This window comes from Podarcis vaucheri (genome assembly GCF_965113315.1).
Source record: "Podarcis vaucheri genome assembly, chromosome: 11".
NCBI classification, from domain to species: domain Eukaryota; kingdom Metazoa; phylum Chordata; class Lepidosauria; order Squamata; family Lacertidae; genus Podarcis; species Podarcis vaucheri.
In genome coordinates this window covers 42,486,154-42,507,044 of record NC_138749.1, presented here as the reverse complement: position 1 = coordinate 42,507,044, position 20,891 = coordinate 42,486,154, and the positions used below count along the sequence as shown (strand labels likewise).

Sequence of the window (20,891 nt, the reverse complement as noted above, 5' to 3'; positions counted from 1 at the left end):
TATGTACTTGTAAAGAAAAACACTCAACTTTGTAAAAGTTACTGCTTTTACTCCTTAAGACGACTGCCTTGTGATTTAATTAGCCTCCTGTTTTAATTTGTCAGTCATTATACAGCTTTTGACTGTTGTGCTCTAATGTTCCGAGAAGCCTCACAATGTTCACGCATCTCACAATTACTCTTTCTGATTCAGCACTTTCGTTCTACAAGCTCTGATGACTGTTTCACTTTGAAATGATGTGTGAACATCTACTAAAGCGCCTCTTTCAAAATTCAAATGAAGAAGATAGAAAGGGCTATTTGCTTCTGCTTGGGTGTCCCTACATGCTTCCAAGCAGACTGGATAAACAAATTATGTTGCTCCACCACCAATGAAACTCACGGAGAGAACTTCAGATCTGCAGATATTCTGCCTTCATTGAAAAATAACTTTTGGCATGGTGGCACAACCAGCTCGCCTTCTTCCTCTGACTGTTTTCTTGAGTTTCAGTGGCAACGCAGTGTCTGGCAAAATTGAGGCCTATGTATAGTTAGACTAAGAATTGGGCACCTGCAGCTCTTCAGATATTGTTGGACTTCACCTACCACTGGCTCCAACCTATGTAGGGATAATGAGAGCTCTAGCCCCTAACATCTGGAGGACTACAAGTCCTACATCTCTGAGTTAGAGATGCTGAACATGAATTGGGACAATATAGTAAACCGAGGTTTGGTGAACTGCAGAGGTGTGGGTAGGAAATGTGTTATTGGTGTATATTAAGCTTTATCTCCATATGGATGTGTTATTGATATATACTAGTACCTGTGGGGAAGAAATGGAGGCAGTGAGAGATTTTACTTTCTTGGGTTCCATGATCACTGCAGATGGTGACAGCAGCCATGAAATTAAAAGACGCCTGCTTCTTGGGAGAAAAGCAATGACAAACCTAGACAGCATCTTAAAAAGCAAAGACCTCACCTTGCCGACAAAGGTCCGTATAGTTAAAGCTATGGTTTTCCCATTAGTGATGTATGGAAGTGAGAGCTGGACCATAAAGAAGGCTGATCGCCGAAGAATTGATGCTTTTGAATTATGGTGCTGGAGGAGACTCTTGAGAGTCCCATGGACTTCAAGAAGATCAAACCTCTCCATTCTGAAGGAAATCAGCCCTGAGTGCTCACTGGAAGGACAGATCCTGAAGCTGAGGCTCCAATACTTTGGCCACCTCATGAGAAGAGAAGACTCCCTGGAAAAGACCCTGATGTTGGGAAAGATGGAGGGCACAAGGAGAAGGGGACGACAGAGGACAAGATGGCTGGATAGTGTTCTTGAAGCCACCAGCATGAGTTTGACCAAACTGCGGGAGGCAGTGGAAGACAGGAGTGCCTGGCGTGCTCTGGTCCATGAGGTCACAAAGAGTCGGACATGACTAAACAACTAAACAACAACCCCCACTAAAAATCACAATAGTCTGCCAAGTACATGTGATGAGGTGGCAAGCCTTCTAGGCTTGGCAACATGCATGCATGGCTTGAAACTGGGCTCATGTCCTGTGTCCAACAAAGAGCTAATCTTGAAGCTTATTTATAAGTGTCAGCTAACAATGCACACATATGTTGTCAACATCCAGGAGACTTGGCCCTCTGACCAGGCCAAGTGGTTCTTCCATTGACCAGAATTTTTAAAGATGCCAGGAGACCAGGAAACACTAGAAGATAGCAGCTGTACCAAACGATGCCTTCTGGAGGTTCCCTTGGAAATGGATTTATGATTTATATATTACACATGTCTCAGCTGTAGTAGCGGTGGCAGACTGCCGTTGTTGCATGTCAAGAAGAAAAAGATATAACATTATTAAGAGGCAATAGCTAGAGGCAAGGAGGTATCACGCAGCTTCAGTCACATACTGGTTCACAAGATAGCTTGGTTAAGAGCAATGCTGAAGTCATTTTGCTGCACATCATAGTTGTTCAGATGACCAGTTGTGTGATCCTTGGACCTTAGTGTCCAATTACCATGCTTTCCCTCCCAGGTACACACCAAGGAGCTACAGGCAGACTCTGTTCTCTTGTCCCTGTCCTTAATTCCTCCTCCTGAAGTTCAAATTGACTCAGACTGAATTCCAGGGACACAAGATCTTCAGAAGCCAATCTCCTCCAGCCTTTCATTTCAGTATAGGACTACATTGCGCAAAAAAGGTAATTAATGAAATAAAAACTTTTGACTCACTAATATTTGCAGTCTGCAATCCGCCCACGAGCACGCTACAAAGAAAGCTCTTGTAATGTTTAGCCTAAAGCATTTTTCCTAAATACTTTTAAACATGTTTTGTTCTTTAATTACAAGCTATAAGTACAATGTATTAAAAATAAAAGGAGGGAGGATTTATAACTATTAACCATGCCATGTAACAATTAGTTTTCAAACCTTGGCTCTCAAGCTGTTTTCTAAAGGCCTTCTTTAGAAACAGCTTTAGGGACTCAAAACAGGTTTTCAGACACTGGATGTCCCCATATCTTTAAGGCCATAAAAACAGCCATTTCAAATGTATATAGAGCTATCAAAATCAATAATCATAAACAGCTGTTTAAAAGAAACCTTCATTAAAGTTTTTCAACAAAGCTTTAAAACATTTATTTTGAACCAAATTATCCTTTAAAATCTGAAAAGTAAAAAAACTAAGCTTCTGAAACTATATTTTAAAAGGAATGGTAGCATTAATTATAAAATGTTAAGATGATGGGTATGATGCATCTAACATACACAACCACTGTCAAAAAAAATATTATGGACTGAGATAAAAAAATGGATCAATATATAAAAACTCGCAGACTTTTGTAGGCTTGTAAGCATTAAAAATATGCACTGGCCCTTCATGAAACTACACCTATATTTTATTGTGGTTTAAAATATTCCATTAACAGTTTATTCATTTTGTTTATTAAAAAAAAAATTATATACTGCTAAAGCATTTACAACAGCTCGAAAGAATGTAAATACCCACAATCTCAAAGGAAAAATTGTTAGACTTTCTGTATTGGTTCTTACTAAGTATAGCTAAAAGTCTGGGTTTGGCTCCAAGTAATATGACTTAATGGCAGTGGTACTTACTTTTAAGTAGGTTAAAGTCAAACCAAAGGATAAAAGTCACATGGTCCTCTAAGGTCCTTGGTGAAAAACCCCCAGAAAGAGCACCTCTCTCTCGCCCGAGTGTTGCCATATTATGTAGCAAAAAGAGGTTAGAAAACTTTGTCGCAACATTCAGCTTCTTGGAGTGGAAAGAATGGATAAACCACATCTTTTTAAAATGTGGATTACACAGAGTAGTAGAAAAGCAAAGGAACTAGGAACAGTGTGGAAGGGAAGTCATATGGTGTATGTATACAGTGGTACCTTGGGTTACATACGCTTCAGGTTACATACACTTCAGGTTACAGACTCCGCTAACCCAGAAATAGTGCTTCAGGTTAAGAACCTTGCTTCAGGATGAGAACAGAAATTGTGCTCCAGTGGCGCAGAAGCAGCAGGAGGCCCCATTAGCTAATGTGGTGCTTCAGGTTAAGAACAGTTTCAGGTTAAGTATGGACCTCCGGAACGAATTAAGTACTTAACCCGAGGTACCACTGTACATGCTGTATTTGGTACGAAGTTGTAAGTGGGACAGGGGGAGGGGAGGGGCATTAAATATATTCCTGTTTTTGAAAATGATGATGATAATAATAATAATAATAATAATAATAATAATAATAATAATAGGAATGACTAATGGCCCAGTCAGTGCACAAAAAATGATCAAACTGATTTTGGGAAGAGAATATTCCCCCCACCCCCCACCCATTCTTAAAGTCTGTGTATGTCTGTTTTTGGAAGTCTCCATCAAGAGAGATGCACTTCACAGTTCTTTAAGAGTTGAAATCAATTCTACGTTTACTTTTTAAGAACATGTTGGTACATGGCAAGGCTGGGGTATGCACTAACACGAAACAGGAACTTTCCAGCTTCTGGCTCAATGAATTTCTGGGTAATAGTAATCTTTTGTCTCAAAACATGTCAGGACATCTACGGGACACATGTGGAATTATCTCTAAATGTCAATTCGCAGTGACTGCTACATAAAAAAAGATCTATGAATCAATTCTCATCCTGACATTTGTTAATTGAAATAGTCCTTAAAACTGGCCTTTTGGAAGCTGGCTCAGTGGCTTAGGTCGTGTAGTTTTGCTTACTTTTGTTTGGTAAAGACCAATAACTCATGGTAAAACACAAACTACGCATCCCTGTGAGGCACACAGCAAAAGTTCAATCTCTGGCATTTCTAGTAAAAAGGAACTCAATTAACAGGACTGAAAACATCCCATGCCTGAGATCCTGCAAAAACCTTTACCAGTCGGTGTAGATTATGGGGGCTAAATGAACCAGTGGTCTGGCTCACTATAAGGTACCACTTGTATTTATTATTCAGAATTTATATTGGCTATATGTAACATGCATTATATTATCCATTAACAAGCCAAAGGCAATGCATTCCAGACTTAAAGGTATTCTCAGTGTCATTCCTGAAATTCCCTGGCAATAACCAGTCTCAAGCTTCTTCTTCTTTTCAATGCTTTATACAGAATCAGAACATTTGTTAACATTCCCTGATGATGATGATGATAATAATAAGCATTTTGGGGGAAGACACGACTATTGGGTTATATTTGTTTGCATAGTTCAAATTATATTTGTTTGCATAGTTCAAATTGCATAACGGATGTGAATCCTGGAAATTTAAAAAAAACACCACTTCTTCATGGATCTTTTGATTCCATTAATTACAGACCAAGGTCGGAGGTGTTTATTGGCATGCACAAATAGTCTATAACTTTGACATCAATAATTGTTTAATGTCACCAAGGGAGGGGACACCCAACTCTACAATTCTATGATCAGATGAGCTGACATTGGATTGGATGTTTTAGTCAATACACCCACAAGAATTGCTTTTGTTATGACATTTGCTAATCCAATAGTCCCGTTAATAACTATTGACTTTTTCTTAAAAAAATGAAAGAACTCAAGCTTACTTGATCCATAGTTATTCTGTCTGTACTGTACCTGTACATTATTCAGTGACAAGTGCAAAATAGACCTGGGACACTTTTCTTGCAGTCTGTTTTCTCACTTTAACACCTGTTAGTGAAAACTGAAACATTACTTTATTATTTATTTGATCCTTTTATATATGCAGGGCATGTGTTTGTATGTAATGAAAGAACAGCAAGAACAAGCAACAATAACAAAATATTACACCAGAGTCACACTCCCCCTGCTTTAAATCCAGAAGGATGACAAGAATTTTGAGCCCTCTCCCTGAAATACTGTTAACAGTATTTTTGCCCCATGGCACATGCATTCAAAACTTGGATTCAGTCCCATTGATGAAAAAAAAAAAAAAAGGAAAGCACTTCTTAATAAGCAACCAAATGCTCTTGTGCACTATCAACTATTGTCTTTGTAGCTAAGTTCTGTTGTCGTGTTTGGATCTACAGTTTGGCCTTGGACTGCCTTCAATTTGTTTAAAACAGGCAGTGCCTGTTATATAATGTTGAAAGTGGCTGTTGTGGTGCAACTGTGAAGGTTAACTGTTGTGTTCTTATGAGATAAGGCACAGTGGGCACAGGACATTATTGTGGCTACGTTTTAGGAGGTACTCCTAAAAGGAAAATTACCAGTGCCAGTAATATTTTGGAACTAATAATGCAACCTATTTTGATACGTAGTTCCCATCTCCCTCTTAACTGCTGACACCACAGCATGCAACTATTGTGATAGCAACAAAGATGCTTCCACAGACAGACATCTATGTAGTGCTTATACCTAATTCAAAAAAGTTTGCTTAATGATAGGGAAACATAAATTTCTTCTTTATTTTTTCCAGGAGCAATTAAGGGCAAAGACAAAATGCAGGGACATTTTGGTCCTGGGATATTTTTTTGTTTGCACCGTTTGAGGGTGAGTGGGTGAAGCAGGAATGAGAAGAACTTTTTGGATTCCCAGCCCAAGCCTTCAGACAGATTCAGTGATTTTTGTGAGCGTCGCGAAAATTCCTGTAGGTTTGAATTAAGAAATGCCCAGCAAATAAATGTGCGGCCTTAAAATCTGCCACTAGAGGGAGTCTGGGCACTTTCAAACGACTGAAAAGCCTAGAGAAAGCAGAGTAGGGAGCCAAGCGGATGAAAGACGAGAGAGTATGATGATGCTTGGGTGGGTTTTTTCTTTTCTTTTTTGTTCATCTGCTGAAGAAACCACAGCAGATACAGCCACATCATGCTTGGAAAACATTTCGCCTCAAATTAAAAGCCAGCCGTTTCAAAGGAAGGAAGGCAACCTCAAACCTCAAAGATTCCGGACACCAGAATGTGCGTCTCTCTTCCAAAGTTTTTTCCCCTATTTTCTCTTCCCTCCTCCCCACTTTTTCAGTTTTAGGAGGATGAAAGGTTAACTCAAAGGGGGCTCAGGGGAGCGCCTTCCTCGGAACAACCTGTTCATGGATTGTTGCAGATCGCCACTGGCGATCACCTTTCAAATGGGCATCAGCAGGGTGTGGTTTGATGCGAAGGCGGATTCGTGTGTAAACAGCCCTCTCGTTTGCCTTCTGGAGGAAGGTCACCTGGGCTAGTTTCCCGGTAGCGCAGCGTAAGCAGGGCAGCTGCTGGCGGAGGGCGAGGCGAATGCCCTTTTAAGAATGAAAAATAGCTGCAGAAGGACCCCTGGCTTCTACTTCTCTCGATGCAAATAAATGTGAGAGGGGGAAAAGAGGTTTTCAGGTGAATCCCTTTGCCGCATTCAGCTAAATACTTAGCAGAGAGGTCTCTCCGGCTGCGTGGATCTTGCTTTCAACTGCGCTACCCAAGCAGGGCAACCCCATCTCTCGCTTATAAACCCCTTAAATAAACTAATTTAAAGCCGCACTGCCGACCCGTCATTCAACGGCGCAGAAAAGCATTGGTGGGGGGGGGGGAGAGGATTAAAAGCGGAACAAAGCAGCTCAGAAGTCTGTTTTCCAGACTGCTAAACTTTCAAAATGTTGATTATACACCGTGTGCGAGATTAGACTTGCAGCCTGTGGTTAGATCCCCTCTGATCTCGCAAACACCCACCCTCCCTCCAGCAGCTGATGCCGCAACCCCGTCCACTGGAACTGGGGAGGCGGCTTTCGTAACCACTCGCTCCCCCGATCTCGCAGGCAAGGAAAAGATCTCTCTCCCCCAACTCGATCCTGCGCCGTCTCCCGCGCGGAAACGGTTACCTGCGGCACCGAGGGAACCACTCCTTGTAATTCAATTAGTCAGGTTTTGCAGAAGGCGGGGCTTGCGCGGGGTGTCGTCTCTTTGGAACGCGGGGGCGGGGCGCCGGGGAGAGGCCACGCCCCTTTCCGAGGCACAGAACCCAATCGCCTTGGAGAGAACGCCGGGGAAGAAGGCATCTGTAAGCAAACAGCAGCCCGGGCCGTGACTGGCTGCTCCGGCTCACTCCCCCCCCCCGCCAACCTCGCAAGTAAACTGCATGCAAAAAAAATCCCACATGATCGAGCAGCAGCAGCAGCGCCTTTGCTCCCAGCTAGCCGACTGCGCCTCTTCCGTGCGCGCGCGGGCGCGCACCCCCGCACCTCCACCAAGGGAGGCTCTCTCTCTCTCTCTCTCTCCAGATTCGTCTCCTGACACCCAGACGCATGTGGATGTGTATATATATCTCTCTCCGGACACATCCCGTGTAGGCATCGATGCAGCTGTCTGTTGCGCGCAGGCACCGCCAACCCCGCCGGCCGCCTCGCTTTGCCTAGGCTGCCGCCGCCGGATTTACACGCGAGGAAGAAGCCGGTCGTTGCAAAAAAAAAGAAAAGAAAGGGGGCGTGACTATTTAAATATGTTTCCCCCCTCGTAAATTCTCTCTCTCTCTCCCCCCCTCCTCCTCCTCTCTGGCAGTCTGTTGACTTCTGCTTCTCCATTCCTCGTTGCGTTCTCCGATCCCTGCTGCTTCTGCGTTCGAGTTCTGCTTCCTTCGTTCGCCGGAGTCGCGAGAGAGACATTTGCCCGCTTCTCTCGGCGCTGCTGCTGCTGCTGCTGCAGACGGTTGAGAGCAGCTGCCTGCTGCCGGGCCAGACCCCGAAGGTGCCTCCCGCCCGAATGTAGTCGTCGGCGAGGGAGGCTTCTTCCTTCTCTTCCCGCCTCCTCTTCTCTTTTGCAAAGTTGACGTTCGAGGGGCGACTTGGACCTTGCCCGGCTCCCCGAGACACTTGGCGAAGCGGAAAGGAAGCGAGACCGCCGCCGCCTCGCCTCGCCTGGAGGGCTGGGGAGAGAGGGCTCGGGCAGCAGCAGCAGCAACTCCTGCCTTCCGACAGACGAGGCGCCGGCACCGCGAAGCAACAGCGGCGGAGTTGGCGAGGGGCGCGCGCGCTCCCTTCCCTTCTCCCTCAGCCGCCCCCTCCTCCCCCCTCCAACCCAGCGAGGGAAGCCGCTCCTGAGGCGATTCGGCGCTGACCTATCCTGAGGATTAGCCAACTCCTGCGCGGCATTCCGCCCCCCAGTCCGGTCTGGGTCTTGTGGATTCCTCTCGCTTGCTGGTCGTCCGTCACCCAGGAAGAGGGGGGGGGGGAAGAGACGGGAAGGCGAGCGAGGCGCCTCAACTCCCCAACTCCAGCGAGCGAGAGGCGCCTCAGAAGTGGACTTCTCCTCACTCCTCTTCATTCTCTCTCTCTCCCCCCCCCCCACCGCCCCGTTTCCTCCGAGGATTTCCTGCCCGCTTCTCCTCAGCCGGCCTCGGAGCGATCCCTTCAGAGCCCCTCGCGCCAAAAGGCGGGAAGGAGGAGGAGGAGAAGAAAGGCGCCTCAGAGAGAGAGAGGAGAGAGGGAAAGAAGCGCGAGGGCGGGCGAAAGGAAACCCCTCCGGCCAAAGGAGGCTTGGCCCGCGGGGCCGCCCATCGTGGGCGCTGGACGGGGGCCGGGCCGGTGCATGTCTCGCCCTGGGCTCGCCACAGGACTCGCCGCCTTGAAGGAGCTCCTGCCGCCGCCTCAGCCTCCGTCTGCTGCTGCTGCTGCTGCTGCCCAGTTCCCCCGGCCGGGGCGCGCAGACTCCCTGAGGATCCTTCCGCGGCGCAGGCTTTTCCCCCCGCGGGGGAATCTCCTGGCGGCCCCTCGCCCTTCTCTTTGTGTGTGTCTCTTTTTTGGTGTCTTGTGACTCCGGTGTGGCTTTGTCTCCTTCCTCCCTCGTTCTCTCCTCCTTGTCGCCGTCTGTCTTTCGAGAAAGGAGCGCCTTGTCTGCCTCCTTCGCCCCTCTCTCTTTCTCCCCCCACCCCCGATCCCCCCCCCTTGTGCTGCTTCTGCCGCCGCCGTGTCTGTGTGTGTCTCGTTGGCCGGGAGTGATGTTGCACGTGGAGATGTTGACGCTGCTCTTTCTGGTGCTCTGGATGTGCGTCTTCTGCCAGGATCCCAGCTCCAAGACGGTGGCCGACCGCTACGCCGTCTACTGGAACAGCACCAACCCCAGGTAAGGAGGGCGAAGGCGGCTCTCAGGCCGAGCCCCGCCGATGCTTCTCAGGGATGCCGGGCTACTCGAGGATCGGATGTAGGAAGGGAAGGAGATGATGGGCTGCCTTCTCCCTTGGAAGCCCCAGCCGTTGGGCATCCTCCTGCGGGGGAAACCCTTGCTTGGAAGAAGGGGACAAACTTTTCCTCCCTGCTCTGTAGTTTCGGAGGCATCGCCCTGCGCCTTGTTATTTCTGGGTTGCATCAGCGCAGCTGATTTCCAACCCTTGGCTGTTGATCGTTCCTAAGGAATGCACCTCTTATCTTAGGCACGCATCTCTTAACTTGTCGTGAATCACTCCTGAGAGCAAATAGGTGAACTCATACACCTAGGAAGCGTGTGCCTGTGATAGATATGTGTGTGTGTTTCCCTTAGTACCTTGCTACCAGGGGCTGGTTTTTTTTTTTGGTAGATCTTTTTTTTTACAGAACAGAGAAATTCTAATCCTTTTACTCTAGCGAACTTTTTTTTTTTTGCAAGTGTCTACAGGGAGAACATCAAAGTTGTTCAGCGTCTTACGACTTTTGCCAGAGTGGTTCTGTTTTCGTTAGACTTAGTTTTTTGTGGATTGTGGTTGCCTGTAGCCACATGTGGCACCTGTTCTGTGTCAGGGTTAGAGTCAGTAAAGGAGAAGTATTTCCCTTGCTTTCCAGCTACTCTTCTTTCCATCTCTTTGCCTGGGGTAAGAGCATATGAATCTTACTCATAAGCTGACTTGGGTTAATTGAGTAATGATATCCCCCAAGTTTGAAATGTTTCAGTGCAGCCAGATGATCCCTAGACTTGCAGGTTTCTAATGGAAAAGGGCGTCTCAAGCTGTCAGAGCAAATTCAAGTCCAATGGTTGGTGATACTCTCACAATGCGGAGGAAATCTGCTGTGAATCTAGACTCCTTTATGCAGAGAGTTGATGATACTGAGAGCTTGAGAGAGGATGTTCTCTTATGGGAGACATGTTTAATAATAAAACTAATTTAGGACAAAGTATCCAGTTAAGATTGTGTAAAAACAAACTTTCACTGTGTTCCTTTGTTCTATTTGCATTTCAATAAATATAGTAAGTGCAAATAAAACCTATTTTGTTACTGTTTCTAAACTCTCCCATCAAGATTGCATGGATGGATCTTCTTTGAATTAGGAAGTTTTGCTGAGCTGCTCACATCTCCCCCTTTTCAGTAGCAGAAATTACAATCTTTTCCCAGTGCTGCCCCAGTATGAATAAGGCACCTCAGTACTTTAGGAGTTGTTGTTTTTTGTTGGAGAGGGGGTTGCATTGTTAAAGTGGACAAGTAATTTTTCTTAGCTCTTCTAAACCTATCTTGCTACTTCAAGTGAGTTTCTGGTCATTTTATTTTATGTTATCTTTGTGCTACGCTGCTGATTTGGCTGCTTGAATTGAGATTAGCACATTGATTTTTGTCGCAGGTCATGTTTTTTTATAGATCTGTGGTGCCTGCCAAAGTCTGTTTTGCTCTGTATGTGAGAATGGCCTCAGAATATATGATGCCAAAGTTAAAAACTGCTTGTTAAGTACCTTGAGTTCAGTAGACAGTTTGGCGTGTTAATTTTGTGTGGGGTACTTCAAGCAAAACAAACATTAATGCGGTAGTGTGTGTGGCAATTAATACTGTTCCTGCTACTTAATTTTCTTGGTGACAGTTATTAACAGTTGTGTTATCAAAACCTGCCACCTCTCTCCCATCATATCAAAGAGAAAACTGCAGCCACAAGTAAAACTGGTCAACTGTTACAACAGGCAGAGATCTGGAAGCTTTCCCTCCCAATATGTCTCTTCTTAAGGGTGATTGTCCCATCTTAGAATAAAAGTTAAAAAATGAAGTGTATTTGTTGAAGATGGTGAAATAATAAACCAAATTCCCCTACTGTAGTTGTGAAACGGAAATGTTTGCTGCTTTGAATTTGACCAAATGACTTGCACATGTTGCTCTTTTGCGAAAATCAAAGCATCCTATTAAATGTTTGCTTCTCTGCCTGTTATGGTATTAATTAAAGATGTGATGTAGGTACAATACTTCACTATAAATAATCCATGGAACATTGGGGTCAAAACTAGAGCATTTAAACCAGTGAACATGGATGACGCCCATTTAAATGATAACTTTTGTGCCAATAAAATGGTGTGTAAGAGAGGAGATAAAAAAATAGCCCTAGAGTAATGAGTTATGGAACTTTTTAAAGGTTGATGTGGGAATAAATTCCTGAAACTAAGGGTTTAGAACACTGTACTATTGAAAGTGTTTTAAACTATAAGGCTCTTTCACAGTCACTATAAGCTCATAATTAACGCAATATAATTAGTTTCTTTTCTTTTCTAGAATTGTTAACATATCTGCATACTTTATGTTCGCTGTTTGCTCTACTGAACCTGAAAAACCTTGCTTCATAAGATATTAAAAGTTAAGAGAACTTGCCATGTATTTTTATAATTCATGGTTAAGGTGAAGAAGTACTGCACCCATAATGGTATTATTTTTTAAAAGATGCCATCATAGGTTACAAGAATGAGTTTTTAAATTAATAAACTGGGCAACTCTTAAAAATTGCAGAGTGATAGATGATGGCTATCACTTGACAAAGAAAATACTGTTTTTTAATGTATTGTACTTCAAATTTGGAAAACCACAAAAACTTTTGAGAAGTAATTCAAGTGCAAAATATTTACGTACAAGAACACTTAATATTTTGTGCGCAATTTCTGAAGCTTAATGTATATTCCCAAAAAGCTCATATATTTAGATTTTATATAATCCAAGCATCAAATATAGCATCAGAGAAAAGACTTCAAATTAAACAGATGAACAATAAATGACTTATCACTAAGTACTTTCAGAAAGAAGCCATTTTGCTATATATATGGGCCTCAGTATGGTGCAGAAGTTGGTACACTTAAGTTTTTATATGGTCAGCGTATACATATGAAGGATAGACATAATTTTTTCAGTAGTATTTGGATATTTTAGTAAAACTCTTCATCATGAAAGAGAAGCAGATCTTGGAATAATTGTACCTAGTTTTCCTTTCTAATGTAAGTTAATTGAATACATACAATTGTAACTAATATCAGTTAATAGTAGCGGTTAATCAGGAAAGTAATTGTAAGTAATTTCTAAAATGGTTGGGTGATTTTACTTTAGGAAGTATTTGGCAAGTTGTCCTAAAAACTATGATGTACATAGTTTTGTGACTATAAATGACCATATATGGACATCAGACTTTATAGCTGTATTTATGGCTAAAACGTCTACATTGAAGAATTGTATGTAGAACAGCTGAATGCTGTTTGGAACCCTTGTACAATGATTGGGCAGCTTTGAGAGGTGAAGTATAGGCTTCTGAAGCAAATGAGTATTATGTTTCCCGAAAATTGCATAAAGAAATCATTTTCTGTTTTAGGGCTTTATCCTTCAAATACTTAGTGTGTCAAGCAGACATTGCAGATGGTCTACGATCCCTAGTGCTGTGTTTTGCACAACTGTCTCCCCATTTGCAATATCTAGATTATATCAGGCTGCATAATGTACAAAAGCTAGCTAACACTGCTTGCTTATATAAGTAATTACGTTAAAGTCAAACATGCATTAAACCTAGGAATATTTGTATACCTATAAATAAAAACTAATTATATTTCCACACTGGTGCACGTGTAAGCTTGAGTAAAAAAATTACACTTTTAATTATGCATTTTGAGAAATATAAAATTTTGCCAAATGGCGCTTATCTAATGGACAGTGCAGTCCTATGCATGTTTACACTGAAGTAAATCCAACTGTATTCAGTAGAGCGTAATGTGTGTATGATTATAGTCTTGGGCTGCAATCCCATGCACACTTGGAAGTAAGTTCTGTTAAACTCAGTGGGGTTTAATTCTGAGTTAGACAGTTATAAAATCAAATTGTCAGATACACTAAGACTGGTTGCCACAAATATTGCTTTATCAGAGTTGTTGTGAAGGAGACTGCATAAGTGTAAAATGTGCCATGTATCATCTTCAAAACACTGTAGGTTTTGTTGCAATGTAGAGGGCCTTGCAAACATTTGATAGGAGTTTTTTCCTGATCCAAGTCTCACTGAAATTAATGGACTTAAGTGCATTCTTAAGTTGAACCTTGCACTTAATTCCTTCACTGTGTAACTCAGGCCTTAAAGTAGGTTAGCTTTCAGAAATGCTATTGCTGTTGAATGCTTTCAGTTTTAACTGAATTTGGCAGTTTCTCAGAAATATTCAGCCCAGTGGTTTGCAGAGGGGTTCTACTTTATTTTATTTCCAAATCCTACATCATTTCTCTGTGTATTATTAATACTATTGTATGAAAAAAAAGCCTTTGTGGTTAAATGGGAAGACCTAACTTTGTGTAGTATGAACCTATTAATATTTCCTCTAAAGTCCCACTATCTTAAGTGTTGTAGGGATTGCAGTCTCTATTTGAAGTAGATATATAGGGTTGCAGTGTTAGTTTCTTAAGAAAGTCTATTTATGTATAAGGAATATTAATATTTCAAATGCTAATTTTATTGGCAACTACAATTTGGAGGGACTGCTATCTCAAAATCAGTGAATTTCTTGTGATTAAAAGTGCAAAGAGAAAGCATTTAGTAGGTCGTTGAATGCGGTTTACTTGACTGTGTTGCCCTGAAAATTGTGGCCCTGAAAGGCCTTTGGTATTTTAAAATGGACTCCCATACAGTTCAGCTTCTCACTTGGAAACCTATCCAGTGAGCCATAGCTATATGTGCCTTCCTCTTTAAAGGAGATGGTACTGACTAGAGGGATGAAAAAATATCACCTGCCTAATTATTTTCCCATTTTACTCTTTTGCAAGGAAGCAAGCAAATTCTTAATGGTGATACGTCATTGTGTTGGACACAACAGCCTAATCTACTGTGAGGGGCAGACAGGCAAATATGCTCCTTACTGTCCATTTCCTCAATATTCCGGCTTATGCTGGGATGAGAAAACAAATGAATGCAGCGAGTCCATCAGGAATCCTGACCTTTTTGCTTTTGATGACTTAAAGATGAGACATGGCTACATACAAGGACACTGTTGTAAGGGGAAATGTAATGTTAGAGAGATACAGAACTGAAAAATAAAAGAAGCAATAATGCTTCTAATATAAATTGACGAAGTATTCTCATTTCTTAAGACCCAAACCTTTTATAGGAATATTTGTTAACTTGGATTTCAGGTATGCTTTTTATTTGTTTACAAACTGAATAGGCACAGTTCAACAAAAGTTAAATACTGAACATCACAATCCCATTCTGGTCTACCCCAAAGTAAACCCCATTGAGTTCAATGAAGCTTACTCATTGTGAGTATAAGATTGCAGCCTAAATCCCAGTGATTTTCATAGCTCTGTTTCAGTAGAAGAGTTAGTCTTTGAATATTTACCATTGTAAGCAACAGGATTTGAGTGCTTCGCCTTGGCTGCATCACGACTTTTATTTATTGACTGGGATCCTAAATTGACAGCTGTTCTCTCATTATTTTGTATCTTGCTGTCATCAGTAAGTGTCTAATGTATATGAAACTATGGGCCACTGTTGGTTGTTAAAATATGACTCAATATAAAATGCATTACATTGCTAAAGTATTGGAACTTTTATTATTATTATTAGTATTATAAAACCTATACAAGAATAGATTATGGGGCGATTCTCTTATTACTAGGTGGGAACAGTACTTAGAGATACTTATGACTATCCAAGATGATAAATTCAGCTCATATTACTACTTATTTTTATTAGATTGTATTAAAATGCCAAATAAACAGTTCCTTATATGTTAGCTATTCGGCATATATTTATTCAACTTCTGGAATTGTTTTAACCTAATTTTTCAGAGGTTGACAGTGATGTATTTACTTTTGAGAACAATTTCCTTTTGTATACATTTCTCTTCCATTTATGTTTAAATGTGTAGTCATTGAGAAATTAGATGCTGAGTTTATAAGAGAAATATTTTTAAAACCACTTTCTAGTGATATTACAACTGTTGAAATATAACTCGAGTGTAATACCCATCATCATACACAAAAATAGTATTTCACATTGTTCATCTTCCAACATCTGAATAGCACTGGATGAGCTTTGTATACATTGTAACAGAATCAACTAGAGAATAAGTAAGTACTCATACTTTTGTCCCCTCAAAAGCAGAAAAATGAGAACTAATGTGTGATGTACAAGTAAGTCAAACTCGGAATAGATAAACTGAAATTGATTGATTTTGGTGGGTTTACTCTGAGTATGACCTACTTGAAAATAAAATAAATACCATTCTCCTTTTACAGTGACTATTACAGCACTAATCATAAAGACACATTATAATGTCTTCTTTCTGTGTTGCCATCTTTGATATAGTTGACGGTTGACTGATGGAAATGTACTGTCAAATTCTTATTTGTCATTCCAGCGGAAAATAAAATTTAAGTCAAATTTTTGTTCTTAAACCTTACTAAAAGTTCAGAGTCTAAATTTGAAGTAAAAACCTGCTGGTGTTTTATCTTTTGACTGAAGAGCTTTTGTCTTCTGTAAGTTATTGGGGGGGGCGGGAAATCCAGTATCTTTCTGAAAAATGCAGTGAATGAAAGAAGTGCTCGGGAATACAGTAAATAACTGAACAACAATTATTAAAACTACACCAATAAGTGGAGATCCTGGGGGTGACTTGTATGTACCCAGTTCAATTGCTGCCTATATCGATTCCTGAGTTAAAAGCATACATTGATTGGGGAATTAAGTGCAAGAGTTGATGAAAGAGAAAATACTACTAGTATGTACCTGCAGCTGCCCCTCCCTGACTTCACTTTGACTTTCTCTTGCGTGTAATCCCCAAACCTCTTTTTTAAAAATAAAATAATGAGCTTGGAAGTTTAAAGAGAAGTTTGAGGATCTGGACTGGATTGGGGCAAGCGAGGGGGCAGTTTATGATGGGGAAACACTGAGACAAAAAGTAAGTTGTCCTGTAGCTCCTGGCTCTTAACAGAGCCATATAAAATACTGCTAGGCAATTTATCATCAGTTTAGAAGGAACAGATATTGAGTAACTCCTATATGCATTTTGTATTATATGACCAATCCCACAGATTTCCAATTTGTGCATGTGTGTTCATGCCTGTGTGCGCACACACAATTCTTAGGCAAGGAGCTGTGTTGCCAAACTGCTGATGCCATTTCCAAGGCTAGTTTTTACTCTCCAATTTAATTCAGTTCACGTCAAGCTCTTTTTGAAACCTCCATTTTGGATGGCTCTATTCTATTCAGCTCTTGTGAGTAGTGAAATGGGGAATGGAAAGACTACATAGACTAAAACATTAGATGTTTGGTGTTCTGAATTATACAATACAGTATATGTATGAGGTCTCTATTTTGCCTTTGAGTTTGCTGAAACCATACTAAAATGCTATAGCATAGCTTTAGCGCTGCATATTAATTCAAAGTCATCTTGTTCTGTGTTTAATATGCTGTTTTCATTGTCTAGTTAGCTTTTTGTTTGAATACATATATTTTTAACAAGTAAAACTGGCTTTAGTTTAACATTGGACATAATTTCTGCATACTCGGCAAATTTCCCCATTATTCCTATTTCCTATCATGAAGGAAACAACATTTTAATTTTTAAATATATGAATAGCAATTAATATGCTAGAGCACAGTGAATATTAAAGTACAATTTCACACATACAAATTTGGATGGAATCCTTGGCCTCTATTCTGGCACAGAAGTACTACTACTTTATACCATACACTATACAAAATAATACGATGGTTTTGCTTTTAACATCTTATACTTTGCTTTGGGTTTGTCTTATTATTCCAATTATTGGAGTGTGTTGTAACATTTGGTGGTGAGCTGCTTCCTTAGAGGCAGAGGAATATTGAACAAGAGAGTAATAGTCAATATTTCACTTATCTAGTTTTTGCATTCCAGGTCAGCTTATTTTGCGAACATAATTAAGTATATGTTTGGGTTGCATTGTTTACTGATTTGTATAGGACTCAAGCAATGGTTGAAGGTTGGTTCATGTTGAAAAATGGAATTGCCTTCAGATTCAGAAATATTCTTTCTGCCTTGGATCCAAATTTCCCATAGGGTGGCATCTCCCACTGGGGTTGGGAGCGGCTGGAGAAGGGGAAGGTGTCTTTTGCATATACCTTCCCACACCCGTGCCCTATTGAACAGTGTTAGAAGAGGTGTTGGATTTTGTAGGAGGAAGGGGGAATTTCTTTTGTCTTGCAGGAGTTGGATCCACAATTGGATCTTCCAAGAACAGAAGGTCCTTTCCATTGGTAGAATGAACACATTATTTCTTTACAATTCCCAAAAGATGCATAATATATGCTGTTCATAATAAATAATTACCAAAACAATTGTTCACATTTTGTTTCTCAAACGTTTTTGAGTTTTATAAAGTACCACCTTACAGCAATATCCTTTGTTTAGTTTCTTGGTCCAAGCCTTTAAGTTTGCCATTTGTTTCGTGAATATGGATAATTCTGTCAGTACTAAAATGGCAACATTGCAGTATTTTGTGAGGCTAATAACATGTAAACTTAAGCACGATTCATTTCAGTGGATTCACTGTTGAGATAATATAGAAATATATGCTGGTTATCACCGATATGGCATTAGATATATTCCTATAGAGTGGATGTCAGTATTTGCAGAATCCTTCATTAGCACTACTTTGGACTTAAAAAAAGGAGATACCCACATATTTAAAATCTTAAAACTGTTGCCTGTTTAGCCATAGTGGGCTTAATAAGGCAGGATCTATCAGCACTGCATGTGCATGTGTTGTTTCATGAAAGAGAGAGAGAGAGAGAGAGATGTTGAAATCTGACACATAAGCACAGCATGGTTGCTGCATTGGCACATAAAGTCCCCTGCAGCCACCAGAATGGCAAACTGCATATTTTTTATGTTACTGATATGAAAGACAGCTAGATGCTGAACCCAGTATTGATTCCACAGCTATTTGCAAGCTTTCAGCATGATGGTCAACAATACAACTTAATAAACCTACTACTAAGGATTATGCTTGATGTATCTAGGGGATTTGTAAACTGCTGCATAGATTTTCTCCCTCTTGGGTTAGGATTCTGTGGTAATTCTTCCTGGGAGAAGAATTTGTAGGATAACTTAATGAACATTGTGAAGGCAAAACTCTTGCAAGAAAAATGCTGTTGCTATTGTAGCCTTTTTTTAAATAGAAAGAGAGATACATTTTTCAACAAGAAATCAAAACACTTGTCTAAACAGGCTTCTGCCTTCTGCATCAATGTGAGCGCTATTGTTTCCTGATTGTGCTACTCTTGATAAACCCATCCAGAAGCAGAGCCCAGAAAAAGTTCTAGGACTCCATGTTATGGCAACAGCCTCCTTTATTTGTTTACTCTTGTTGGTTCAATACATTTTACATCTTTTTACCATTCTTTGGTAGCTTGGCTTATTAAAAATTAGTGATCCATCACTAAGAGGGGTACAGTACAAGTGGTGGTTGCTTCTGACAGGGTTTTTGTGCCAAGCAACAGGAAATAATAGGGATGAAAGAGCTGCCAAAAGTGTGTCTCCCAGTTGCTAATTAGGTGAAAAAGTACCTCAACAACTAGAAGAGCTGCCATGGCAGGCAGAGACAATTTCTTCTAAATATTGAATAAATATTACTGAATGGCAAATTAAAGGGATACGATAGCCCAATGTAGTTATAAGTGTTTATGGAGCTTCCCTTCCCATCAGCTGGTTTTTTTTGAAATGTATAATGCTCTTGGGGGGGTTAGTGGAACAATGTTTATCTTGCTGACTTTATCATCAATTACTTGAACTTTTTAACAAGCACCAACTTTAGTATCACTAAGGAATGTATTACTGTAATGTTAGTAATGGGGGGAAGGGATGTAGTTCCTCTCTCCCAGTCATTTGGGCAATAATTGACTATGAAAGTAAAACAAGCTATATATTTATTTTAATTTCTGGTGTCCAAGGCTGCCAATCACTCCTGGCACAGACCATGCAATGGCTGCAGTGACCATAATTAGCACGGTTCCCCTAACAGTGGGAAAGGCAGGGGGTGCTTGCAGAGCTATAGCTGCCATGGGAACGATTAAAACAACTAATTGCATATTGGGCTGCTACCATTTTCAGACTGGCATTTTAGAAAACCATCAAATTCATGCTATACACGCTATTTGACTCGATAAAGCTGTATCAGGTTACTGCCTGATTTGCTGTTGCTTTTTTCTACAAAATAAAAACCAGCTAATTTTGGGGTGATTTCAAGATTCCCCGCCCAATCCATATTTATCCTATCCTGTATGGTTGCTGTGTTTCAGATAGATTATATAAATAGATAAAAAACTAGTAGACTAAGATTAAAAATAGACCAGTCAACTAAGGGTGCAATCTTTTGTTTACTTCTCTTGGAGTTAGTCCCATTGAAACTAGTGGAATTGTGAAGATCATTTTTCTTCTTGAATGCATTTTTTGGGGGTCTTTAATATTTATTTATTTTTATTTCAGCAATTTATATTCCCGTTAATCACCGTAATCTCTAAACTAGGGGTCGGCAAGGTTTACCTTGCCTGGGCTGGTTCACTCCAGCGGAGATCCCTCTGTGGACCGGATTGTGCATGTTCATGAATGTGTGCGCCTGTGATTTCTGGTGTCTGTATTTGCGCAGAAATGATTTCCGGTGCTGTGGAAGCGAATCCCCATGCCGCGCCGGTTTAGCACAGCACGTGGGGACTCGCTTAGCAGGCAGCTCGGTTTGGGGGCGACTTGTGGGCTGGTTAAACAACCCCCGGGGGACACTTGTGGCCCATGGGTCTTAGGTTGCCTACCCCTTCTCTAAGTGATGTACAAGTAATTCAGTACAGTAAAGATCAAAAATTAAAAGTATTAGAGTTCTGTTAGAATACCTGCTGGAAAAGAAAAAGCTGGAAGTTCAATAGTAAGGGGGTTTGTCTGACATTAGTAGAAAGGGAGTTCCTTAAAATTGGGCCCACAATTCTGAATCACAAAATCATAAAATTGTAGAGTTGGAAGGAACCCTGAGCATCATCTAGTCCAACCCCTGCAGTGCAGGAATATGCAGCTGTCCCATATGGGGATCAATCAAACCTCCAAGCTTGGTGTGATCAGCAGCACACTCCAACCAACTTGGCTATCCTGAATGCACAGCTCCTGGTGTAAGCTTTTGTATAAAATTGCTGTCTACATGTGTAATCATACAGACCGCTAATGGGGCAAATGTGAAGGATGTTATAGTTGAATTAAAACACAAAGTCAGATGCTTAGTTGTTTCTCATCCATTGGAATGGCGAT

General features: G+C 41.2%; 1 protein-coding gene across 2 annotated transcripts in view; it reads left to right on the top strand.

Moving 5' to 3' along the window:
* Nucleotides 1-3,812: 3,812 nt before the first annotated feature.
* The window catches only part of EFNA5 (ephrin A5), a 225,442-nt gene continuing 208,363 nt past the window's right edge, over nt 3,813-20,891 (top strand). The window contains exon 1 of one of the 2 annotated variants that reach the window (XM_082191504.1): nt 3,813-9,506. In XM_082191504.1, the coding sequence (XP_082047630.1) occupies nt 9,382-9,506 (125 nt within the window). In that variant the 5' untranslated portion in view covers nt 3,813-9,381. The remainder of the gene's footprint in view (nt 9,507-20,891) is intronic. The other variant, XM_082191503.1, reaches the window with a different exon arrangement.